Genomic DNA, 27,178 nt, shown 5'->3' with positions numbered 1-27,178 from the left:
GCCTGGCAAGCGCAAGGTTGTGAGTTCGGTTCCCGGTACCGGAGAAAAACCAAAAAACCAAAAAAAAAAAAAAAAAAAAACAAAGAAAAGGAATTGTAAGATACTCTTTTGCTAAATATGTTAAGGTATAACTTGTCTGCTTGGGCACTACTTAGGTATAACCTTGGTTAAAGGTGGAAGAAAGGTAGATGATTACCCCTGAATATTGCTAGACACATAGTTAGGTGATGCTAAAATGGACTGTCATCTTCCACCTTAGCTTTGGTATTTGCTGTTTTGATCTATCTACAGTTTGCGGGGCTGGGGATTTAGTTCAGCGGCAAAGCGCCTGCCTGGCAAGCGCAAGGTCGTGAGTTCGGTTCCTGGTACCGGAGGGGAAAAAAAAAAACAAAACAAAACAATACAGTTTGCGTTAGTTCATTGCTTTCTTTACTGATTCAGTTCTGTAATATCACAAGAGTATTTTATAGAAGGTGGGACATCCTAGCATTCAGAACTTTGAATCAGATTCTACCTCTGCTTTGTGCCTCCTTCTAACTGCTTTCATTAAGTTCTGTTATATGACTGAAAGTCATCTTCTCTACCCCTCAAAGATTATATATTCTGAAGGGTTTTGTAAAAGTAATTGATAATGCAAAAATTGCTTTTAAAGTGTAAGTAGAAAGAACTTAAATGTTGCTATAAAAGCTTAATTGTGCATGCTTTTTCAAAGTGCAGTTTTTAACACAAGCGTTACTTAGCCCGTCCTTTCCATCTCTCAGCTCATACATTTACTTTCCTAGATCATGTCCTTATAAATCATAGATGTGGATGGAAGCTCAGAACTTACCTAGATCAATTCAAGTGAAGTGAAGTGATTTCTCTTAAAACCATCCAAAAGTAGCAGGACAAGGTACGAAGCTTAAGTCTATGTTCCATGAAACGCTGTTTTCATGACGTCATGGAATCCATTTATTCGTTGACTGAATCACTAAGTAAATGTTTAAGTACTACTGTGTGTCAAGGTTTCTGCTGGGGTCTGGAGATACATCTGAGAAAGAGAAATAATTCTTCTGAGCCAAGAAGTAGAGTAGATAGGGGTGGAGGAGGGCAAGTAAGCAGGCAATTCTCTGATACTTGCACGAGAAATAATTCTTCCGAGCCAAGAAGTAGAGTAGATAGGGGTGGAGGAGGGCAAGTAAGCAGGCAATTCTCTGATACTTGCACGCACAGAATACTTTGGGGATACCTAAGATGGAGTTGTAGCTGATCCTGGTCAGGAAAAACATCCAGGAGGCAGTAACCCGAATCTCAGTGGAGAAGCAGAAACTAGCCAGGCAGGGAAACTGGTGAGTGTGGGAGCAAGCATTCCAGGCAGAGTAATGGTATGTTCCGAGGCAGAGCGACCGATCAGCAGCTGTGGCTTTAATCTCAGGGAATGGGTCCGTCACTGTACAGCAGGAACCCAAGCAGCAGTATTTCACACCAGAGAAGAGCTTTGTCCTGGCTTAATCTGGGCTGCGCCATGCGGGGTTGACTGGAGGACACTGGCCCTTTGCTGGTGCCTCACTGTTTAGGCTCCAGGACGGGTCACCAGCACCGTGGATGCACCACAGCCCGAGAGAGAGGAATGGAGACCGGCATGAGACTCCCTTTAAGTTTGTAACCTGGGATCTCTGTGTCCCATCAGCTTGGATCTTCAGCGTGTCGATGTGTTCCCGTGGCCTGGTTTCGAGCATGGCTAGGAAATGTAGTGTGCTGTGAGACCATGTGCCCAGTTAATGAATTTACTGTGGTGGGATTCCCAGCAGCTTCTGTCCTGCTCAGTAAGGAGAGAAAAAGACCTAGACTGGAGCGGGCGCGGTGAAAAGGGGGAGATGGGTGAGTTTGCAAGGTGATGGGGTAGGCTGCACAGGGCACTGCAGCTTGGATATGAGGGGAGGGGACAGAGCACTGCCAGGAAGGACAGCAAGGTTCTGGCATGGGCACCTGGGCCCAACACTGACTGAGCTTGATAGTTTAGAAATGATTCCTTTGTTCTCTGCAGAGTCCACGTGACTGGAGGTTTAAAGCCCGAGATGGCGAGACTGAGTGTTTCCGCTGAAGCTTGCAGAGACAGCCAGGGTCCGGGGGAGTTCCTACAGAGGGCAGTTAGGAGTCCAGCCCTGCCTGGCTCATTGCCTTCCGGCCTGCAGTGCTCCACTGTTTCTGCCCACGTGAGATCTGCAGCTGAGGGATGAAGGACACCTCTTGCTGCACAGCCTGTGCTTTGTGCCTCTAAAAGAGAGGTCCAAACAAGCCTCTTTTCTTCATAAGTGCCTTGATTTGGGCATTTTGTTATAACAAAAACCTGACTAATACACTGAGTAAAAACAAAAAGAGCAAATAAGAGAGAGAAGAGATTTGGGCAGTAAACGAAGAATATAATTCAGTGTTCACAAGTCAAATTTGAGTATATGTGGGATGTTCAGACAGATGTCCAGTAGGCTAAGTTTGGATCACCATTTACAGGGGAAGATATTTAAAGTATAAGAATGGATGTGATTGGAAGTATCAGAGAAGAGAGAATGTGTGAACTGAGAAAAAGAAGAGCAGGATGAGAACAGAAAAGAAGTTTACAAAGACAAAAGTGGAGGAAAATAAATAAATAAAAAGAACAATAGACGGAGGAGGAAAATGAAGCAATTAGTGGCCAAAGAGAGAGATTTTCAAGAAGGAACAAGCCCGACATCTTATCATTTTCCTTCTTGCTGAGACATAATACCTGACACCCACAGGTTAATTGGAGGAGAGATTTATTTTGGCTCACATTTTAGTCCATAGGCAGCGGGCTCCAAGGCAGGAAAGCATGGCTGGCAGGGGTGGGTTGGAGCAGAGCTGCTCGCTGCTCAGCAGCCAGGAAGCAAAGAGTGAACGGAGGAGACCAGGAAGCAGGGAGACCCTTCCCGCCATGCCCCAGTCCCTGCCTCCCTACAGCAAGCTAGCTACACTGTCCCATAGTCCAGTCACCTCCCAAAAGCCCCGCCTATGATAAGGCTTCAGCAGGACATCTAGATATAAACCATTATGTGGTGGCACGTGATGGTGATCCCAGTACTCTGCGAGGTGGATGTAGGAGGACTGCAAGTTTGAGTCCAGACTGGCCAACTGAGCAAGTCCTTGTCTCTAAATAAAAACTAAAATCAGGGATGTAGCTCAGGGTGAAGGTCCTGGGCTTTCCCCGCTAGTACCCAGAGAAAGGGAGGGAGGGAGGAAAGTCACTAATAAAAGTGATTCAGGAGCACTGTGGAAGGTATTCCCAAGGAAAATGAAGAGAAAGGCAGTAATTTCCTATAAGACAGCCAGTTGGTAGAATAAGAAAACGTAAATGAGGGCAGTAGTGACACTTATTTTATAGATTGTTGGGAGAATAAAATTAAATCATTCAGGCACATGGCACATAGTGAGGACTCAATAAAACTTAGCTATTTGTATGATTTGTATCATTTTGAAATTCATTTGATAATTACCTATTCTTCACCTCCTTTTCCCTATCTCCTCTTCTGCTTCCTTTTCTTCATTTCTCACCAGATTGGTCTCAATGAACATATGTAGTTACTAAGAGCACTGTGAAAAACGTGAGCTCCTTCGATCTGCAGCCCCTTCTGTAGGGGCGGGCGGCAGAGCTGGGTTTACACAAACCCCTATGATGCCGCGTACACAGGTCGGCCAGGTGTAACCCAGCCATCTAAACAGCTTTGCTGTGCTGTCACCTGGTTCTTCCTGCATTTAGACAGAACTTTATTGGCATGTCCTTGTTCTCTGTGGGTGTACATGAAGATGTTGCTCTAAACAAGAAGACTTTATAGCATAATGTTAAGAATTTGAGGGAAGTAAGTGGGATCACAGTGTGATATGTGTCTGTACTAACAGCCATGATGAATATATTCATTATATATCACCAGCACATGCCAATAAAAGAATTTTTTTAAAAGAATGGAGACATTCTTGCTATGTCACCTCGGGAATTTTATTTAGCTTTACAAACTTTAGTTTCCTGATCTGTGGAATGAAAATTGCATTACTAGCAGTGGCAGTACCATCACAAGGTTATTATGAGAATTAACTAAATAATGTATCTAAAGTATGTGCCACATACTCTAGATCTAGCCCCTCTGAGAAGCCCACCCCCCATGATCCCATGAGGCTTTGAGGGGACATCCAGGCACAGACCATAACACAAGATAAGACTGGATGGATTCCACCTCTCTCTTCTTGGAGACCTCCAAAGCTCTGGACCAAAATAACCCTTTAATCTTTATAAGTTGATTTTCTTAGGCATTTTGTTATACTCATGGAAAGCTTGTTAATCCAGGTTCATTCTGCCACATTCATCATAAATCAAAATATTCTAAATGTCCAACAAACTCACTTGTGAGGTGTTGGTGTGTCATTTCAAGTTTTAAGAGTATCTCTAGAATGACATCACTCTTACTTATTTGCATCCTGACAGCACTTTCTCCTGTGTAGAAATGAATAAAGTATGTGCCGCAGATTAGACATGGAGATGTGTCTCTTTAAAAATGTCATCTTAGTGCTTTTTAGAAAAACCTGGGAAGCAGTGAACTTGCTATTTGATTGGCTCTTGGCTCCATTTTAACTATTTTAAGCTGTTCTCTGACAAAGGGATCTGGGTCCTTGAAATATATTTTTCCTGCAACAGCTGACCCTGAAGTGTTATCAGTAGAGGAGGTGGTGGCAAAACACAAGGAGACTTCCTTCCTCGTCCGTGCACTGCCTGACAGATCCTGGAACTCTCCAGCTTCTCCAGTGTCCAGGGTCGGAGGGTGCGGTGGCGAGCAGCACTCGGCGTCCTTGCTGTCCCCTCAGGGTGGAGTGCTGCTGATGGCATTTTCCCATCAGCCCAGATGGGGAATTTCTGGCAAGTTCCAGTGGCAGGTGTCCAGCCAGTGCCATCCACCAGTGCAACGCCGCAGGGACCTGTTTCCCGCCAGTGGCCCGCCCTGTGCCCTCGCCTAGACCACAATTTTAGCGTCGGATGAGAGTGGCATTGTTCTAGGCCGGTTATCTCAGCCCTAGCAGGAGTCCTGTATTCTTGCTCTTTCTATGTTGTTTAGAATTCTCTGTACTTCTTACTCAGCAGTCCTTCATTACCCTGATCCCCTTCTTCCTGTCAATTTTGTATTGAATTCCTCCTCAAGTTACTGTGCGGTTTTCTCTCCCTATTGGATTCAATGTGCTAGACCACAGCTTTAGGCAAAGCTGAATTCATATTGGGAGAATGAATCACAGGTGAGAAACAGGAAATAGGATGCTCTTGGAACATGCGATCTAAGGTCTTCCAAAGCCTGGCAGTTCTCGGGACAGGTGGTAGGTGAGCTGTGATCTGGAGGAAGGTAGCTGGAGGGGCTGCCTGTGGGAGCTGAGAACTCGAGGGGCACCGGGAGATTCCCAGAGGAGTGTAGACCAGGCCAGCTGACCGGCAACCACCTTCCCCTTGCCCTCACAGCGGCTCTCTGTAACACCCTCTTCACGGGCTATTCAGCTTGGATATCCAGCTTTGGCAGGTCTCGGAAATATTAAAATGATAATAAGGTCACTTCTTCAAAGAGTAGCTGTACACTGCTATTCACCCCCATTAGACTTTCCCAACTCCCTGAAAGCTAGGAGTTCATTTGCCCCTGGATCACAGTAAAACTCCACTTCTTGGAGTGCATCCAGGCCAAGCACCGTCTCCACCCTCCTTATAATAGAAACACAAGAGCTCTTTCCCATGGTATCTAATATTCTGCAAGTCACTACTGAATTGCAGAACCACTGCCGTGCAGAGAACTGCAAAGTGACTCAAAGTCTAACAGGAGATACGTAAGGAAGCTGATGCTTACAAAGGTGTGAGGGCTGGGGATACCCTCACACCTCAGAGGTAGAGCACCTGTCTAGGATGCTTGAAGTCCTGGGTTCAACGTCCAGTAATGCAGAAAAGAAAGTGACCTTTCTAGAGATAGTACCCTAAAACATCTTGGTTATTAAGCTTAGCTTTCTGGCTTCTCTTTCTACCTCTACCCAGACCCATCCCCTTTGAGAGTTCTTTATTTGTTTATTTTTCGTTTTTGGGGGGCATTGGAAAGGTTGTATAAAAGAACCTGTGTAGCTAGGCCTGGTACCACACACTTGTAATTGCTGTACCATGGGAAGCTGAAGCAGGAGGATTACAAATTCAACCCTAATGTGGGTGACTTAGTGAGACCCTGTCTCAAAGTAAAAAAGGGGCAGGGGCTGTATCTCAGTGTGAAGACTCTGGTTTCAATCTCCAGAGCCAGGGGGGAAAAAGGTGAAAACATTTTCCCAAAGCATCATAGCCAGTAGCCACTTACAGCTACTAAGCAACTGAAATGTGCTGGTCAAATGGAGAGGTGCTACAATTGTAAAATCACACTGGATTTTGAGGTTTTAGTATGAATAAAAGTATAAAATTGCTTATCAGTAACATTTTATATTGATTACATATTGGAATGATATTTTAGATATATTGAGGTAAAGAAAATGTATTAGAAAAATTAATTTTTCTTTTTTTCTTATGTAGCAAATGCAATATTTAAACACAGACATGTAGGTCACATCTATGGCTCACATTTTATTTATTTATTTTGTTTTTTTTTTTGAGACAGGGTCTCGCTATGTAGTGCAGACTGGCCTTGAACTCATGACAGTGTTCCTACCTCAGCCACCTGAGTGCTGAGATTACAGGTGTCTACCACCACACCTGGCTCTTTTTTTTTTTTTTTTGGTATCAGGAATCAAACTCAGGACCTCACACTTGCCAGGCAGGTGCTGTGCCACTGAGCTAAATCGCTGGGCCTCTGGCTCACATTATATTTGTATTGAATACCATTGGTTTAAGCACTTGAGACCAACCATGCATAAATTTATATAACTGTGGACTAATACAAGCTGATCAATCCACATTTTTGCTTAAGCCATTTCAAGTTGAGCCTTTGATATTTGCCACTGAAAAAGTTGAAATTAATATGTTGGCTAAAGTATTTAGTCCAGCAAACACTTTGTCCTCAAGTTATATTCCCAATCTGGATCTTGGCATCCAAGAGAATGTTGTGTTTATTGCTTACAGGAGAAAGAAAGTCACTTGATTTTATTACATCAGAAACCAAACTGAACTGTTAGGAAAATCTTCCTCTTGAGTTGTGTGTGATGTCACTGATGTCCGCCACGGCCTGTGTTGCAGGTGAATGCGCTCCTCAGAAAGAACCCGCGCTGCCTAGGAAGCCTCTGTGACAGATCGGAAAGTGTGGAGCTCTCGTACTCTCCACGCGGCTCGTTAATGCTTTCCCAAAACACACTGTTTCCTCCTGTCAGCGCCAGCATTGTTTTTCAGTTCTCATTTTATTTATGTTGTTGCTGGTGGGTAATTTTGCGGAAGAGTGATACAAACTATGAAAGCACTAACTGAAAAAAAGAAGAGTCCTACCTGCTTTACAACTAAACCATCAGCAGAGAAAAGAGTCCAAATATCAACTTCCAGGACAGCAAAGAAAATGGAAAAAGAATATCTGCAAAACAAATAGCATAATCTATATTAAATCAATTTGTGTTATTTTCTAATAGTTATGGGTCAAACAATGATATAGTCGCTTTTCATTTATTTGGGCTAAACGTGGAAATCTCTAAACCCAATGAACCTTGGCAAGCATGCATCAGAACAACAGTGGAAACATACACGAGTTCTTTTCACAAATCTGTTATCCAGCCACAAAACACTCCGCAGTTTTGCCAACGGTGAACTGAAATCAGCAGAGATACAGGAGGGTGATACAGCTGTGCTCAGGAGGATGCCTAGGGGAAGGAGAGCAGAGAGCTTACACTGACTCATGGACTAGGCCATGCGGCGACACCAGCTTAAAAATGAGGAGACGCAGTCAACCAAACGGAGACGCCTGACCTGTTACTCCGGCACCCTCACCACCACCAGCACGAAGGGAGAACGCAAAGCCGGTGAGGTTTTTCGCTAGGATAATCCCGGGAATAATAAACTGGAAAGAATTACCATTGTTCTCATTATCTCCCATGAATTCCAAAGAAATTTTTAAATGACGAAAATGTATGCATGCAGTGTTTTCCATGACAGATGTCATTTTTAGTTAGTTGGACGGGTTTTTCAGTGTAGTGTTCTCATCAAAAAGAGGAGGAGACTGAGATATGAAAAGAATTAAAATGTGTTATGTACAGTTATCCTCATGATGAATGAAATCATTATATACTGCAAACGTGTTAATAAAAATAATTTAAAAAATAAAAGGTTAAGTTTTCATGAAAAGAGAAATAATTGTGTAATTATCCCAGTATTGAATATTCAGAATCACTACTGCTTACCACCACCAGCACCATCGCCACAGTGAGCTTTGCCAGGTACTGTTTATGAAATGTAGGCCTTTGTGTTAGGTACTGCTGTAGTCAGGGTTTGCAAGGAAAACAATACAGGACACATAATTTATAGGATTATTTTATAATAGTCACTTGAGTCATATACAAAGAGAGTGCAGGAAATCTTTCCACACACTAAAGATCAAAGGAATTCAGCTGAGGACCTGGGTCCCACAGCAGTGTCCTACATGAGTCCAGATAAGACCTAGAGCCCATCACAATGCCTCATGCAAGTCTGTCTCAAGGATCTGCACTGGGAAGGCCCAAAGGTCAGTGGTGGAAGGTAGAAAGTCTGCAGCAGTGGGATGGAGGATCTGTGCCAGCAGGCTGAGGGATCTGCACTGGAGCCAGGAAGCAACGCTCAAGTAGGAACCAGAGCTCCCCTGAAAAGTACCACAGCCATCTTCGGCAGCAACAAAGTGCTGCACTCCTCCAATAATGAGAACAGCTGAGGCCATATCAGGAAAGCCAGAGTAAAAAGCCTCTCCAGGAGATTGAACAGTGCACCATCTTCCCCTCTGGAGCCAGGAAGTGATGCTCAAAATAAGGACCAGAGCTCCCCCAAAGTGAACCGAGCCATTCTCAGCAACAAGGTCCCGAGCTCCTTCGACAGTGAGAACAGCTGCATTCACATCAGGAAAGCCAGCAGGACAAGCTCCTCCAGGAGAACCAACAGCCCCAAGAGAACCAACAACTCCCTAACAGCTTTTCAACTTCTTTTCTTGTTCTGCCTCTTAGGCCCCCGGCAACAATCCTCGGGCGGGCCTCCCACACTCAGCACCATGCTGGTTCAGTTCAGCTGGGTGTTACAAGTTGACCACCAGCTGTCAATCCACCCCAGGTACTTTGCATAGGTTATTTTTACCTTCCCAACCACAGGAGACACATTCTAGAGTGCCAAAGTAGGACCAAGCCCCTTTGAGGCAGGCGACGTGGCTTCACCAAGAGCTCACAGCTTCTGTTCAGAATCCAGGTCTGATCGAAGAGCCTGGGCTCTTTCAAAACACTGAGTTCATGGTTTTTATTTACATAATTGCTGGGAAACCTTTACGTAATTTGAAGAAACAATAACTAGCTCCCTCCCCCCATTTATAAATCTGTGGGAAGGAAGACATAGGAGTAAGGCAGGTGAAAGAAAAAAAAAGAATCACACTTTTTTTGTACTGGGGATTGAATACAGGGCCTTCATGCTGAGCTGTATCCCCAGCCCCTTTCGTACTTGTATAGAAGTTCTCGCTAAATTGCTCAGATGGCTTGCAATCCAGGATGCTGGGATCCCAGGTGTACACCACCACACCTGACTAAGAAATCACCTTTGTCACAGATACTTGATAGCTGGGAGGGCTGATGTCTGAGCCTGCAGGCTTCATAACACTGAGTCCAGAATTATCCAGATGTATCTACCCAGGTTCGGCAGTGCTGAACAAGGCAGACCGGTCCTTCACACCGCTCCCCCCCCGCCCCCGGCCTGCTCCTGCAAGGGTAGGAGGAAGAAAAGCAAGTGCTCCTTCTCCTAGCCATATCCCGAGGGGAGGAACTGAGCTGTCTGCCCAGGGCCTGCTTCCCATCCCCTGGGTCAGGTCGTCCCAGGGTGGAAGGAGAGATCGGGAGCACTAAACTAGCACATCCGCTAATGGGCCCCTGTCCAGGGAGAGACAGACGTCAAGACCAGGAAAGAGGTATCTTCAGTAACACTAATAGCACGTTCAGAGGTTAAACGCATCTATCTGTCTAACGAGAAGGTCTCCATTGACTGATGGATAGCTTTTTCTAATATTCTTGATAGAAATTTATTTTTTCCATTGCCTTATAAAGTTCAAGAAATTACCCCAACTGTACTCAGAATTTTAATAGTATCATCATTTTGTCATTATGAAGCAATTATACGAAGCACCTACCTGTATGTAACCTTGGGATGGAAACTTTAATTTGCCATTGAACTACTGCTATGATTTCAAGAGAGGACATTTATTCTAATGGATTATGAAGTATGAGTGTATAGATGAGCCTAACGCTAATGAATGCTCCCAAAGGCCTCTATCAATCTTATTGAGCATTGCTCCTAAGCTTAGGGCCTGGAACATAAATAGTCTCAATATTTGTTCGGTAAAGGGATAAATTAATGTACTTTCTCTAAATCCCACATTTATTTGGGTGGTCCCTATCTAAACTCATGTTTATAGGAGGGCCTTACTATTTGCAAAGAAATATGTTTAGAATACTTTTAAATGGGAACAACTTCAGTACTGTATGGATGATTTAGAAGGAAAGGAAAACCACGAAGAGAAGAAACAGTTAAAGGAGAAAATATGTTGGGAGCCAAGTGTGGTGGTGCACACCTGTAATCCTAGCACTTGGGAGGCTGAGTCAGGAGGATTTCAAGTTCTATGACAACTGAGCTATGTAGTGAATTCAGGGACATCTTGGGCTACCTAGTGAGACCATGTGTCAGAGAAGAAAAAATTTCTTAGGGTGATGGGTGAGGATCCATGATAGACTTGTCTGACATGTTTGAGGCCCTGGGTTCAATCCCCGCACCAGTACTATGAAAAGAAAGAAAAAATATGTTGATCCTTTTCCAAATAGATATTTGTGTATATTATTCCCTTGCCAATGTTTGCTCCTTTTCGGTATCCCCAGCTTCTTCTTTCCTTTCTTTTTAACCTTCTGCTCTTCCTCCCCCCATCCTGCTTCTCGTCTCTTCCTTTCCTTTGTCACCAACAGAGACACAGCTGTCACACAGGAAAGGACTAAGCCCAGTTCTCAGCCCCACCAGCATCACAGAGTCAGGGCTTGAGCAGCTTGGAGGAGACAAACTGCAGCTTTCAAAAGCCGGCACTGTCAGAGGACCGGCACACAGTCCCTCCCTGCTACGCAGAGCAGGGCCCTGCTTGCCACAGTGGCTCCGTGGGGACCCCAGGCGCAGCCACAGGTGAGTGAGGCCGGTGATGGATCTCATGCACCCTCCCATCTGTTTCTACGCATTTATGGCCCTCACACTGTCCCACGTCCTCCTCAGGCTCTTCTGCCCCAAACGCTCTGGGAAATCTTCCTCTTCCTCCTGTTCGTGTTACTCAGCCGTGGCATGGAGAAAGCAGGGCTGTGCTCTGGCTCCGGGAAGGTAAGAACACATGGGCTGGTTGGTTGGGTTTGATCTGTGTTGTGGGGTGCTGGGGGCTGAACTCAGCACGTTGCGCCTGCTCAGCCAGCACTCCGTGCCCAGCTCAGAAAGCACATGTATGCAGCTCTCCTCGCCGACACCAGGCCAGGAGGCCCTGCAAGCAGGGTGTGAAACCTCTGCCCACTGAAGAGGAGGGTGCACGTGCCTCCTCCCAGGCCTGCCCCCAGGGTCAGCTGGCCCTACCATTTTTCTGTAGAAAGAGGTCGGAGGCCTCTGTCAGCAGGAACAGCTGGGCAGCGCTTGCTGTGCCCCTTCCTCCAGATGCTCCTGAGTGTGGTCGGTTTCCGCAGCCTTTCTGTCGAGGGAGGCTGGAGGACCCGTGAGGGGAAGTGGCCACTCCCTGTGAGTCCTGCCTGGCTGCTGCCCTGAGAATTCCAGGCCTGCGGCCTGTGGCTGACAGGAAGTTGCAGGTCTTGCCAGCATGCACCTCCTGCCTTTCCCCAGGCCTACCCTAGAGACAAACACCTGCAATTTCTCATTAGAGGGCAACAGAAGCAACTCTCTCCCTGAAGGGAACCTCCTGGCCTGCAGCAGCCCAACTCCACACCAGATGGCTTCCCCTACTTGGAGGGGCAAGACTTCCATGGGTTTGAACAGAGGCTGAGCACCTTGACGCTTCCTCCTGGCTGGCCGCAGCTGTAAATCCAGATCAGCTCACTTCCTGTGGACGTAGGTCCTGGCCACACCACACACTCCAGCATTCATTCACACGTTCAGGTGAGAGATGGGCCCTCAATCACCCAGCTCTGGTAGTGTCCTGGATTGCAAGCCATCTGAGCAATTCAGTGAGAACTTGCATACAAGAAGGGGCTAGCGATATGCTTGGCATGAAGGCCCTAGTTCAATCCCTAGTACAAAAAAAAAATGGAAACGAAAAGGGAGGGAAGGAGGGAGGAGAGACCGTTACAAGGGGGAGAAGTCAGGCTCAGAAGAGCATTGCCCACCCAGGGCAGAGCTCTGCAGGCAAACATCCCTGCCTCTGCGCATCTTCATCTTTGCTGTGGCTCTGGCTCTGCAGGGGAGCCTTGCCTGCCTTCCCCAGAGCCTCCCTCTGGAGCCCTCTGGCTTCCACCCCAAAGCTGGTGCAAGAGGCCAGCTGCAAGAGACAGTGCAGAGGTGAAGGCAGCTTCAGATCGTAGAGTAATTAGTATTACCAGGAGCACTCAAATAAGATAGGCAGCTACTATAGCTCAGGGGCAGGGTGCTTTCCTAGCACACTGAAGGCCCTGGGGTCAAACTCCAGCATGGCAAAAAGTCAAGTGCTCAGCAGATTGAAGTGATTCGCACTAATGTGGAGATGACTGATGGTTTCATACCTGTTTGAGAATTGACACATTAAAGGGGAGTTCATTGAGGCACTAGCTTTGCCCCCCCAGGATCACCACTAGCGAGAGAGAGAGAGGGAGAGAGAGAGAGAGAGAGAGAGAGAGAGAGAGAGAGAGAGAGAGAGGGAGAGATTGATTAACCCAAATAAATCACTAGTTATTGAAATATGTATATGGAGGAAAATACTTTTAAAATAAGTATTTCTACTTTTTGTTGTTGTTGTTGTTGTTTTTTTAGTACTGGGGAGCAAACCCAGGGACACTCTAGCACTGAGCTACATCTTGAACCCTTTTCAGTTTTTATTTTATTTTCACTAAATTGCCCAAGTGGGACTCAAACTTCCAATCCTCCTGCTTCAGCCTCCCTGGTACTAGGATTATAGACATGTGCTACACACCCAGGTTCTACTATTCTTTTTATTCATTTTTAAACACATTGTGTATGGTCCTTTTTCTTTATAAAAACCACTTTATTGAGGTATGACTGATACATAAAACGTATACATAATTAACATATTTTGATAAATCTTTTGTTTCTTTATTCAGTACATATTTTATTGAGTTTATTTACTGTGTCATATGGTAGACAGGGGAGCCTTGGGAAGAGCAGATCTGATCCATGCCCTTAGAACACAATGTCATTTCAAATAGAGCAAAGTTAAATAGAAAATAACAGACTAAATGCAGAAAATAGTGATTGGGCCTTATGTGCTTATATGTGATATTCCTGTAATATATACATTTAGAAATATACATTCCCAAAAATACATATCCTGTGTATTTGTTTTCCTAGAACTAGAACACAGTTCCTGACACCCACAATGGAAAGGAGGACAAGTTGGCTGATGGTTCCAGAGAGTTCAGTCCATGGTTGCCTGTTCCCAGGAACACCATGGTGGAAGGGCCTGGTGGAGAAAAGCTGCCCAGTTCATGGTCCCGGGAAGCAGAGCAGGGGAGCAGCACAGAGAGGAAGGGGCCAAAGACCAGATGTAGAACCAAGGTCACCTCCATGATCACACAGACATACCTAGACGTGTGCCCTACCCATCCCCTGGACAGCTCCCAAGTTGACATAGCAAGCTAAACTATCTCACCCTATATGTAGAGTATTCCTACAAATTTTTGAGGCTGTGGGTAGGAGTGTTTCTTGGAGGAGAGTGTAATGGTTGACTGACTGTCTCAATCTGAGAAGTTTAGAAACAATTAAGTTGACTCAGCAATTGTACACCCTAGGGTATAGAGGACCTACCCTAGAGCAGTCGTTGGGATGGTATAAAGGGGACTTGAGGAAGGATGGATCTATTTCAGTTCTTTGGAGGAGCTCCAGTCTTCACCTTCAGCTTGGATATCATCTCCGGGCTTCTAGTGCAGACTCTTCAGCATCAGCCTCAGATCCTTCAGCCTTCCAGGGTAGACTCTTCAGCTTTTCATTGCAGACCCGTCAGCTTCTTTGTATGGACTTGCATGGACACTTCAGTGAGAAGAGACCTTGGACTAAATCTTTCAGTCTCCAGTGTGTAGACACCTTCTGCACACTTTCTCATCTGATTCTGGCTGGCCGTCGTAAGCCAGTCTTGTAATTTCTTATACATTTGTACATCTTGTGTTATATCTGTTTCTCTAGTAAACCCTGACTGATACAGATAGCTTAGGCAAAGACATGAAAGAGAAAAAATTCAGAAGTGCAGGGGGCAAGAGGGGGTATATGGAGGGTGTTACGGTTTGTGTCTGCATGTCCCCCCAAATCCTAATGCAGTCCTGGGGCAGGCTTCTATAGTTTATGATTGATTCATGGTCCAATACTGGGATTATGGATGTAAGTGCTACACCTGCCCTGGGCTGGGTAGTTTGCATACAATGTAAGAGCAGAAAGAGGCTGCTTGCCGCTGCTGCTCCTCCCTTTTGCTCTTGTTTTTGCTGTGTTTTGCTGCCATGAATGCTTGCCATCTGCCATGTGCCACTCTGCCTTGGAACCAGCCAAGTATGGACTGAAACCTCCACAAACTGTGGAGCTAAATAAACTTTTCTTCCTTAATTTTGGGCATCAGGTATTTTGTCCTAGCAACGAGAGAAAAGTAACTAAGAGGGAAACCTATACAGTTTGGCCTTAGGAGAGGGAAAACTATCAGGCAAGAAGAGGCAGAGGACAAATTGCCAGAGACAGGCAGGAGGAGGATCAAAATTCACCTTCATGTTTATGTTGATGATCTTAGACTCTACTTTGCCCCTGAAAGAAATAATAAACATTCAGGTAGGGAGTAAGATGGTCAGATTAGTTTTAGGTGAGTTGCAGTGGCTGGTGGGTAGAAGACAGAGTCAAAGGAGATCAGCCGTGAAGATCTGGAGAGTGTCAGCTGTTGGCAGCCACCCAGGCAAAAAAATTTAAGCCCCTGAGCTATTTTAGAAATAAAGAAGGGATGTGGCTGATAAGTGACATCATCGTGGTCAGCAGGCAGAGAAGTGAGGGAGGGCACCCTCAGGCAGGGAGATGGAAGGGAGGTGCGGAAAAGTGAGGAAGGGTTAGAGGAGCAGAGTGACTTAGTGTGGCTGGAACACCGGGCTACTCTAGAGAAAAGGTGAACGAAAGCTGAAGGTCTTCGGTGTCATGCTCAGCAGCCTGGGCTCCTTGGTGGCTTCTGAGAGCACACTCCCCACACCTGCCTCCCTTCCTTGTAAGCCGTGGGCTCAAAACAGCCTGAGTAGGAGGCCACAGCCCCTCCAGGAGCACACAGAACCAAGATCAAGACTCCTCACATGGAGAGGCCTGCGGCTGCTTTAGGAGCTTGAGTTCAGTCCTGCACACCCACTGCCTAAACTGTCACTGAGAGCTCTTTGAATACAGGCTTGCCCTTGAGGGCCCTCATTTCACCGCATTGACTGAGGCTTTCCTGAGTCTGTTATTGGAAAAGGAAGCATTTAGGCTTCAAGTACAGGAAATGACCAAACAATTAGCTTCCACAGCTCGTGAGGCCTGGGTCAGATGCGTCAGTATGATTGTGTTTTGTTTCGCGGCAAGCTATTGAGGAAGTCCTTGCAATAGAATCTTGGATTTACAGGGTGGTTGTGAGTCTCCGGAGCCTGTTTTGAGACCTTGAGCAGTAATGACCATCTGTATCAAAGTCAATGCAGCGACAGTGGTTTACTGCAGGGAAGGGCGGTTCTCAGAGGGGCAGAGTATTTCAGAGAGCCTTGTCATTTGGGTATTCAGGGTGGGAAGGGCCACTTACACAGACCAGAGAGACACTAGCGTGGGAAGAAAGGGAAATGGAAATAGTTATTCCATGGCGTGGCCCGGGAAGACCGTCACCTCTGAGGCCTGGAAGCCACGAACACTGCTCACACTGCTCGCTGCCGGTCAGCATTGTGGGCAGCCAGAGGCGGCTGGGAGCTGAGAGGAAGACTTCCCTGACCCAAAATATGCTTCAGGGGGAAGAGCAGGAGAAACCCCCACAGAAGCACACACACCAAAGGCACAGAGTCAAGTAAGGTGAGAACAGGATGAGCCTCACCAATGTCACAATGTTTTCCAATAAGCCATTTGGGGTGACTTTTTCGCTGATTGAGGAAAACTGTAGTCATACTCTAGGAAAATGTTATATGTGAAGGGAGTGACAGCTTGTTGTTATTATTTCTAATGAAGAAGTCAGTAAGAGTGACAGACAGGAGAAGCTTGAGATTAGACAGCCCTGGGTACAAATCTCTGCTCTGTCACATACAAGCCATGTCACTTTGGACAAGTTACTCAGCTACTCTGTAGCACTTTCCTTGACTGACAAATGGAAGTAATAACATATCTATTCCAAACTATTTGCTGAGTAGCTGCTATGTGAACAGAACCAATCAGATACCTACCTGCAAGAAATTCATGTGATAGTCAGGGGTCTGAAGGGAGAGAAAGAGAATACAGAATAAATTATTTTAGGTGATGATAAATACTGTAGAGGAAATATGGTTTTAGGTGTACAGATGCTGGATTAGACGCCTGGGTTCAGCTTTTGATTCTGCAGTTTACTAGGCACGTGATCTTTGCGAGTGCCCCCGTTTCCTCATCTGTAAATGGGAGAAATAGCAGCATTACTTTCACAGCCTCAGGGATTGTCGTGGGGATTAAATGAGTGCGTCCTTGTAGTATTTAACCACCTATGCTGAGTAGGACGAAGATAATATGAGCTGTGCGCTGGCACTCAGAGGAAAGTGCACGGAGGCTGTGACCTAGATTCGGAGGGCGCTGCCAGGGTGCTCGGTGAAGGGCTCCCCGAGCTCATGACACTGAAGCTGTCCCCCGAGGGGTGAAGAGGAGCCCGTCCCGAGTGTCTAATGCAAAGAGATGTGAGTGCAAAGATCCCAAGGCAGGAAAATGAGAGCTGAGTGGTGAAGCATGGTGAGTGAGCAGGAGAAATGGCAGTGTGTGCGTCCCCTGCTGCACGCAGATCGCAACGGACTTAGAACAACGCCCCTTATTAACTCACGGTTCTGTGGGTGGGAAGTCCTGGTGGGTTGGGCTCAGCGCTCTGCTTAGGGCCTCACAGGGGAATCCAGGGGCTTTCTATGGAGGCTGCAGGGGAGCATTCTCTTCCAAGGCCATTCAGGCTCCCGGCAGAGCCTGGTTCCTTGCTGATGTGAGACCGATGGAATTCTCATTATCCTGCCGGCTGTCTGCTGGCGGTGTTCTCGGTTCTTAGACCTGATTGCGGGCTTTGGCTCGTGGCCCTCTTCCCCCACCTTCAAAGCAAGGGAAGTTGGTTCAGCTCGTGTATTTTGAATTTCTTTGACTTCTGCTTCTTCCTGATCTTTTAAGGGTTCAAATAACCTCCTTTTTGCCATGAAACAAGCCATAATCCTGGGAACAGCACCAATGGGAAGACTGTGAGGGGCAGAGTTCGCCTGCACATGCTCAAGATGAGCTTGAGGTACCCTTAAGCCAGACTACACAAAGCAGCAATGGCAAACCTTTTCGATTCCTAGTGCCAAGCTGCAACCCAAAACCCGTTTATTTATTGCAGAACGCAATACTGCAACTAAACCTGAATACTAAGATTTTAGTTTACACAGAAACAATATATTCATGACTGTCTTTTGTCTTAAAAAAAAAAAAAAGCACAATAATATGCATGCCATGGTTTCACCACCAGTGGTACAGGTCTTCGTAGGAGTGATAGGGAAATACTGACTCTATTCTAAATGGTCAGGGAAACCTTTACGGTTCAGCAGATCAGGCATGGTCTGGTTATGTCTCCAAAAGGAAGTATAAACCGTGGCTCCGTGTGGAGAAGGAATGGTTGGAACAGGGGCTGGAAGAGAAACAGAGGGGAAATGACCCTCAGGTGAAAGCGTCTCCAAGCAACTGAGGGTTCTTTTGCTCAGTTCATCTGGAAATCACGCACCAGCAGAGTGCAGCTGCCCGCGGCCCTGTGCTTCAGTGCCTTGGCCGTCAGTGCTGGTGTCCTGGCTCCGCGCTCTGAGTGCAGCTGACCCTTGGTACTTAGTGTGGCAGCTCTTGGCCGTGCCCAGCCACCCCACCAGCACCTCAGCAGCTTGGCTCACAGCCCCTTTGGCAGCTTTCTAGCTTCTAGTGCCTTGCTAGGGTTCTCTGCTGGTCTCTGCCATGGCTGTCACCCATCCCTGCCGGTGCCAGTTGCTGCCAGTCGTATTGGTTGTTGCCAGTCTCTGGAGCTCTGCAGGGCTGGCAGCCCTAGTGTTTGCAACTCTTTTCATTTGTCCTGCTCTGCCCACACTACTGGAGATAAGAATCATGGGTAGATTAGAGGACCCCATGGGGGAGGCCTTAGGTGGACCTGTGCTGTACCTCAGTACTGTGGATCAGTACCCAGGGATCCTCCTCGACCAGCTGCGGGAGTGCAAGGGAGCCCTGCAGCTCTGAGCCCGCTGTGGCCCTGCTGGAAGACATTCACAGAGTGATGGGGGCAGAGCCAACTGCAGTGGCCCTAAGGCAGTCACCTGGGACTAGTCCAAGTGTCAATCCTGTCATGGCCAGGCAGATGTCTCCCAGAGGGCTTGGGGACATCTGGGGCAGCCATAGCTGCCGTGGTGGCGGTTTGGCAGAGCTTTGGTAGAAGAGGCAGCCTGGCTGACAGCTCCCAGGTCTCTGGGAAGACGGTGGGATGAGATCCAGACTGCGGGATCAAGAGGCCTCAGGAGCACCAGCAATGCTGAATGGGACTCGGGATTTGGGGGCTTGGGGACACCTCAGGGTCTCTGCCCTCTCTGGCCTAAGCAGAGAGGGCTATCCTGGTTGCCATTCAAGCCCACCTCCTGTCAGCATGGCCAGGGGTGTCCAGGGTGGCAGGAAGATACTGTCTCGGTTGCCCAGCCACCCCGGGAAGGCAGGGGAAGTGAGGGGCACATGACAGCTGCCAGTGTGCCACCCCCACTTCTGGCAGTCGTGGAGAAAAGGGAAGGGGTGGACTTGGTTTTCTTTTCCTTGTAAAAAGTACCGCGGCTGAAGGGAGTGGAATGGAGAGGGACAGAGAGGGTAGATTTTTTGCATTCTTTAGATAACGTCAAGGGCAGTTCCTCACCAAAACTGGGTGTGTGGGAAAGGAAGCTGTCCACGTGGAGAATGGTGGGACCATTACTTCATCGGGAGAGCAAGGACAGCGGGTTGGGAGAGCAGGGCTTGGAAATCACGGTTCCTCACGAGACACGCTGTTTCGGAGACGTCCAGTTCATCCACTGGTTTCTCTGCCTCCGCTTTGCCCAATGCCTTTCCCCACCTCCCCTCTCTGTAACAACCTCAGTGATCGCTTTAAAACGTGGGTGCTATTATTTCTTCCTGCTCTCAAGTCACGAAGGTCCTGGTCCACAGAGCCCTGCACAGCCAGCCCCTGCTGCCTCTCCGACTGCTTTTCTGACCGGTTTTCTCCTCGTCCATCCTGCTGCTGTTCGGCTGGCCTTCGTCCGCTCCTCAGGCTTTGCAGGCCTGTGCCCGGGTCAGAGCTCGGTGCTTGTGTTTTTCTGGAACACATTTCTTTTAGATATGTGCAAGCTCTCTCTCTTACCTCTTTAGGCTACCGCCCAGATATCATCTGCTCCGAAAGACCATTTAAACCACCCTATGTCAAAATAGCAACTTTGCGCTCTACGTTTGGCCTGCTTTCGTGTTCTCCACAGCACCTCCCTTCAGGGTGGTGGACCTGCGGCTTGCTTCTAACCTCAGACTGTGGCCAAGATGAGGAGCCGCTCGCGCGTGAGCCAGCACAGGGACTCGGTGACCCCAGTCTCGCACACTGCGCCCCTCTCGGGCAGGCCCCCTGCGGCAGTCCCTGCACAGCGGCCTTCGGGGTGGGTGCCCCGCTCATCCTTGCAGGAGCTGAGGCCCTCGGTGACCGGCCCACAGAAAGTAATGCTGCCAAGAGCCGGGAGAGCCAGGGACTCCTCCGAGGAGCCCCCACCCTGGACAGCACCTGGGGGACGCCTTGGGAGAGGTGCGGGGCAGAGGAGGGAGTGAACCAAGCCGCATTCGTGACGCAGGGAAATTGGGAGATAGTTTCACCTTGAAGAGCTGAAACTCTTCATCGTTTTAAACTGCTCTCTCTGTGGTGGTATCACTACACAGCAACTGATGACCAATGTCATTAAATTCCATTATTTTCTCCGATTAGGTTAAACACACTGAGCCTGGTAAGGTTGGTAAGTAGTCAGTTATCTTTAGAATAAAAGTACTTTAGAATAAAACCTTCAAAGAACCCCAAGGCGTACATAATTTGGGGAAAACAGTAGAGGGTGGTGGTGCGAAAGGGCCTGTGGCCCATTTCTTCGCTACGAGGCGCACACTCCCCAGATCTTCGTGGTGTGCCCGGGTGCTGAGGAGAACATCCCCTCCCTCGGTGCCCAGCCTGGCACCCAGGACCTCCGCCCAGGGAAGGCCGTCGCCAGTGCTCTGCCTCAGGCACACACCACATCAGGCCCATACGGAGTCCTGCGCTTCGTCGCCCCTGAGAACCTGCTACAGCCCTTTCCCGCTCTGGAGACTTGCTCTGCTCCAGTCCCTGTTCTCAGCACCTCCACTGTCCTCCTGCAGGTCAACGCAGCAGGTCTCCAAGACGCTAGATGTCAAAACCCAAGTCCTGTCAGCAAGGGAGAGAAGCCGTCCCACACAGCACAACCTGCGAGCTCTCGCCTCTCTCCGGGGAGGGAGGAAAATGTCCTGCCGTCCTCTGCGGTGACTGCTCACCACTGAGCCGCTTGACTGGCCGCCGAGGTCGCTGAGTGGCCACAGCTGGCCAAGGCTACTGGCAAACTCGTGTGCGAGCCGAAGTTCCAACGACTTCTACTTCCTCGAGAAAAACAAGACCGATCCTACTCTGCATATCACAGGGAACTTTTTGTTTTAAGAAATAAAACGACAGCACTACCAAGATTTATAAATTCTACTGAAAGTCGAGGAGAGGCAGGTGAAACTCCCAAGCCGGGACACTGGGCCTGGGCGAGTGAGGTGCTGGGCACAGTGCCCAGATGTGTCTGCTGTGTGTGGGGTGTGCTGGGACATTCTGTGGAGGGATTTGAAGGCACCAGGAAGAGATGTATTAAAATAGAACTAAATGTAGACATTTTAAAACTACACTTTTATTTTTTGCAGTACTGGGGAGGAAACCCAGGGGCTCGCCCCTGCTCACCAAGTGCTGTACCACAGAGCTACATCCCCAGCGTGATGTAGACACTGACTTCTCACAAGCATTTAAAGCTAACTTACACTGTTTCATTTACCACTAGCATCTTAGCTATTATAATTTCTGAGGCTTTTTTCCTTTTAAATGCATTGGACAACATTCTAAGTTATCTACTAAACCAAATCCAGGTTCTTTCACAAAGATATGAATTTAGTTTTACAGCAGTTCTAAAGGGGAAAGAAAATTCCTCTTTTTTCCTTTTGCCATTTTCTCCGATAAAGCTGCATTATTCCTCCCACTCAAACACTGAGAAAGACAATCCAACCACTTCCTCCCCCAGCACACTTACAGGAAAGAATAGAAACCATTCTACCAACTCCAGCTGGGGCTGCTGGAAGCTTTCCTTAGATTTTCCAGTCCTGGGTGCTTCTCAGCGTAGGTGCTTTCCAACAGTTTGGTTTGCTTTTGCTTTAATTCTGTTCTTGCTGCAGAAGCCCTCAATTGTCTAACACCAGTGGCATTTGGTAATCTCAGCCAAGTTTAATTCCAGTTCAGCAGCTTGGAAGCGCTCAGTGACTGTGGAAGGTTTTGTAAACCTCCTTTGGAGCAGTGGGAATTTTCCCAGGAAGCATGAGTCAGGCTCCCTTTCTCACTCTGAGCAAAATAGAGTGATTTATTTCCTTTATACTGAAGGCAAGCGAAAAGTATGACCCTTGCCCTTGTCCCCTCCCCAGCACAAGTTACCTCTGCAGTGTCCTGGGAAGGATTGGTTGCCTTAGGAAACTGTCTGTATGGTGCTCCAGATCATTTCAGATGGTAAGCAGATACATGTTTAATTTTTATAATTATGCATCCATTTTAGTGTTCATTAGGATAATATAATAACATGGCAACCCATAATTTCATGGATGCAGTTGCTTAAGATTAGGCTAGATAAAGACAAACAAAGGTCCAAGGAAAATAAGAAGTAAATGATAATATGATTGGCATGCAGATGCGGTCAGAGCCTGAAAATGGTAGATAAACAATGGAGTATAGACTGCTAATGTTTTAGAAACTTTGGCCAAGTAAAATACACTGGAATTTGTCTCAAGACAACTATTCTGAATTCAGTCTTGCTACTGAACAGCTGTGTGCTTTCAGCAAATTTATAGATTTCTCTGAACCTTAAGTATCTTCCTTTATAACACGAGGATAATTCCTACCATATAGAGCTGTTGAGAGAAACTAAGCTACTGGATTTAAATCCGGGTTTTGTGACCAGCATGGTGCTTGCTCATTAAGTTAGGCACTTTCTTATCTGATTCCTTCTGACTCTGCTTATTGCCATGTCTTCAGTAAAACTCTCATAGACATAAATCGAGAAAGCAGCTTTCCCGTCCAGCGCTGGGGTCAGAAAATGTGGGTCACTTTGAGAAAAGGAAAGTCTGATGAATAGGGCAGTGTTCTAGCAGGAGATCTGGTTTTCTTCTTGGATTTACTGCAACAAGTGACTTCACTTCCAAATCAACCATAAAAACAAGCATGTGATTACCGCCTTGTGCTCGAAAGAGGAAACCTCCTCACTTTTTCTGGTGTTATCATGGGACTGGTTTCAGCACCAGGAGGCTGTGACTGAATTCAGCCCAGGTCAGCAGACACTTTCTCAGGACTTCGTCTACATCAGGCACTGCGTTGTTCTCAGATGGAAGAGTGAGGAAGGCAAGGTTTCTGCGTTTTCCTTTACTCACTCAATAAATATTTATGGGGTACCTACTCAGTAATAGACTCTGCAGGAGTCTGGGGAATCGAACAGAAACAGCTCCTGCTTCCACAGGACGGAGACTGTGGTGATCATTACAGGCGGGGTTGCACTGATAAATGTTTAACCACCAGTCCTCAAAAAATATGTACATGTGCACTGTATTTTACGAACATAAAAGTTGCATAATTCACAATTCACAGATCATAATGAATGGAATTCTCTTTATTGTAGAATCATTATGGCCCACTGATTCTCACAAGGATTCCACTGAGTCTGGCTGAACTGTGATACCCACAGCCAACTCCAGCTGCCACGGCCACGTGAAGGTAGTTCCCACTTGAGTGTTGATTGGTATTTTCATTTAAGAGGAAGATGAAAGTGAAAAAAGAAAGAGGAATGGCAGAACTTCACAATTTGTCAATGCCTGAGTCATTTCTTCACTGATTGCCATAATAGCTTTCAAATAGGAGAATGTTTCAATTTTTTTTATTTTTTGAGACAGGGTCTTGCTGTGTAGTCCAGGTTGGCTTTGAACTCACTATGTATCCCAGGCTGACCTCAAACTTGTGGCAGTCCTCCTGTCTCAGCCTCCTGAGGGCTGGGATTATAGTTATGTGCCACCACACCTGACTTGGTCAGTTTTTTGTGTTACAATCTAATTGCTCCATGCAAACACACTTTTAAGTTTAATTTTCATTATTAACATTTACTCTATCACTTTGAGTAGGCAGTGGAAAAGACAGTATCAGTCCCTTGCTAGTAGTATTTTCTGATTTCCCTGGTGTAAATATTCCCACCACCACCACTTTTAAGCTACTAATATGACTTCACCGAACGTGGGTTTAGAAGGGTACACAGAGCACTTTTTATGATGTTTCCAGCACAGAGACCCACTACATGGAAACAACTGTAAGAAAATAAATAATAGTATGCTCACTGAAAAATTCAGGAGTGCCGAGCTTTGAACATTTATTACCTTTGTTTTGAATATAATCTATTTCATGGCACAATGTAAGGAACACGGCGAGCTTATTTAATTTTTAATAATCTCTTAACAAGTGGCTCACAGAGTTCCTGAAAATAAAACCGTCTATTGTTGCAAGCCAGTGCGTGCCGGCTCTCGCCTTGTGGGAGGTGTTATAAGATAGCATCTTGAAATATTAACATTTGGGCTTTTCTTTTCCGTACTTTCTTGTGCTTGATTTTCTGCCAGTAGCTCAGAGGTGAGTTCCCTCGAGAAGCAAGACTGATGCAGAGAGAATGAGGACTGCGAGGAACAGAGGTTCTGATGGCAGTGGACTGAACACGTGCATTTGTCACTTGCTTCTCCTGAAACCCGAGCAGAGTGACCCCGAAAAGGCCTATTCGAGGAGGACCTGGAGAATGGGAGAGGAGATCCTGTAATAAAGTGCGGAGCTGGTGGAGGGGCGTGTGTGAGGACAGGTGCTCCAGTTAGAAAATCCAGCTCTGAACTCCCTGAGCAGGAAGGTGATGAGAAGGGGACTCAGGCCTGGAAGACTTGGAGTTGGGGGATGAGAAAATAAAATGGGAGGAAATCTCTTAGAAAGTAGGATCGCATAATAAAAACAGAAATGGAAAAGAGATGAGAAGTGGAAAAGTAGGAAAATGAAAGCCCGGGTTCAGCAGCAAAATGATGTTTCAGAAAGAAAGAAAACACAGAGGGAGGTGATGAGCAAACTCAGAAAAATTTTCAATGGGAAGAGATTGCAGAGTGGGAGAGCCCGCCAGATGCTCAGCGCAGTGGGTTTAAAAGATCCCTGCCGAAGCACGTCCTGAGAAAAAGGACTGCACAAAGGACAAAGCAGAGTTCCTAAACACTTCTAGAGAGGCCACAAAAAAGAGCTAGAATTGAGCCTGGCACAGTGGCACACGCCTGTCATTCCAGCACTCGGGAGGCTGAGGCAGGAGGATTGCCTTGAGTTTGAGGCCAAACTAGGCTTTATAGTGACCTGAACTACACAAGAAGACCCTGTCTGTCTCAAAACAAACAAACAAACAAACAAAAAAACCACACACAAAAATAAACTAGAAGTAGAAAGGAGTTGTACCAAACATGTACACTTTTTCAAGAATATCTTCAGATGGCGGGTGTGGTGGTGCACACCTGTCATCACAGCAGTCTGGGAGGCTGAGGCAGGAAGATTACAAATTCAAGCCCAGCCTGGGCAATTTAGCTGAGACAGGAGGTAGGGCAAAGCTGGCTGGGGAAGTAAGTGGAATCTGTCAATTACAAGACCCCAGGCCCAAATAACTCCTATGACCCTGTACTTCTCTCGGGTTTCCACGAGATGTGGATAGCACAAGAAAGAAGACTCTCTTTTATAACTCCTCACACACTCAGGTTGCACTTTTATTTTTATCCTTTCTCTTGTTCAGTCCAAGTTCACTCTGCAGAGCCAGTTTCTCTCTTCCCCTTTCACCCATCACTTTTCAAATAAACTTCTGCACGCGTGAGAGAATGAGAATGTGCTCCATAAAGCACAGGAACAAAACCGAAAAGAAAGATGATGCAGAGAGGAGACCCAACATGAGGAGGAGGGAACCTCCAGGAGGAGCAAGCAGTGTTATAGACAGCCAAGCTGGGCAGAAATATTAAGGCAGTCAGAAGGGGCTGGGCCCTCGAGAAAGTGAGACACGTCCCAGCTGTGGCTGGAGACACATCTTCTGTTAGAACCCAGGCCGCAAGACAAAGACGAGGTGATCAGGCCTGTATACATCCTCCAAGGACAAATATCAGGCCTAATGGAGCCTAGTCAGACATCGGTCACCGGGTGGGTAACCAGGACCCCGGACCCCTCGTTTCCTAAGAGAAGTCTTTGTTCTCTCCGTGCCTGCTCCCTGCAAGACTCGATTCCCCACTGGATCAGTATTGCCTAAGCAACTATGCTTGTGCCCTTACTGGTTAATCAGAGCCGTAAGCCCTATCGAACCCACGTGGGTACTGCTCGGCAAAATTTCCCTGTAAAGTGAGGACCCCGGGCAACCCACTGGACCTCCTCCTGCCTCTGGGAAGCTGTCTCTGTCCCTCTCAACAAGTATCCTCCTGCTCTTAACCTCCGTTATTCCTAGATCTCATTTTTCGACTTTTGAGGACACAAACTTGGCGTGTCAGACGTCGCACAGGCAGAGTTGTAGTATTTTCCTTGTTCTCTACTTGGGGTTTCTGGTATCACCCTGTAACAGAAGGAGATCCCAGCATGAGCCCTTCTCCCTCCGGGAGGGCAGGCTGGGAACAGAGGGCGGGAAGAGGGACGCTGACGCCGGGGTGAGAGACAGCCTGCCGCACTGGCCACTAAGCGCAGGTGGCGCTGGCGGCCGCGTAGGGAAGCCTTAGCTGTGGGTGCACAGCAACCAGGCGAACACTGGAGGGGTGTGGCTATGGATTCCAGGAGAAAAAGAAAAGTTGTGTAAGCAAGGAGGTGTGGAGGGCGCCTGCATGTCCTGCCGAGTTGGCTAGGAGCTGTAGAGTAGCACAACCACACAGGGACCGGGGAGCAGGAAGGGAAGGCGTGTGAACAGGGGAGCGGGGACAGCTGAGTAATGGCTCCATGTTCACCTTCCCTTGCAGAAACCGTCTCCAGGAAGCAGCCACACGAAGATCTTCAGGAGGCAGAGGCAGGAAGCAGCAGAAATGGAGCATCGTGGGGAACAGCCTTTGAGCAGCAGGAATCTGGGTGAACCAGGAGGGAGGGCTGCCTTTCTGCACGTCATCCTTACAGAGCCAGTTGACTTCCAAAACTCCTCAAATGTGAACTGTTGTTGGAAACAAAGGAGCAAGCAACATTTAAAAGAAATTCCCCAACCTGAAAATGAAAGGTGCGCTGTAAGGAAGCTGGTGCCCAGCTATATATGTTACAAT

At 47.2% G+C, this 27,178-nt stretch overlaps 1 protein-coding gene across 1 annotated transcript in view; it reads left to right on the top strand.

Moving 5' to 3' along the window:
* Nucleotides 1–27,178, top strand: part of LOC102006931 — a gene marked incomplete at its 5' end in the record, with an annotated part of 32,020 nt that overhangs the window by 4,172 nt on the left and 670 nt on the right. The window contains 5 exon segments of the mRNA XM_013514386.1: nucleotides 7,223–7,989; nucleotides 11,143–11,350; nucleotides 11,438–11,539; nucleotides 22,289–22,370; nucleotides 26,888–27,135. Of these exon segments, the coding sequence (XP_013369840.1) occupies nucleotides 7,878–7,989; nucleotides 11,143–11,350; nucleotides 11,438–11,539; nucleotides 22,289–22,370; nucleotides 26,888–27,135 (752 nt within the window).

Source organism: Chinchilla lanigera, unplaced genomic scaffold, assembly GCF_000276665.1.
Source record: "Chinchilla lanigera isolate Chin_1 unplaced genomic scaffold, ChiLan1.0 scaffold00022, whole genome shotgun sequence".
Lineage (NCBI taxonomy): Eukaryota > Metazoa > Chordata > Mammalia > Rodentia > Chinchillidae > Chinchilla > Chinchilla lanigera.
Note: the sequence above shows the minus strand (reverse complement) of the source record. Positions and strands in the feature narration are given on the sequence as shown.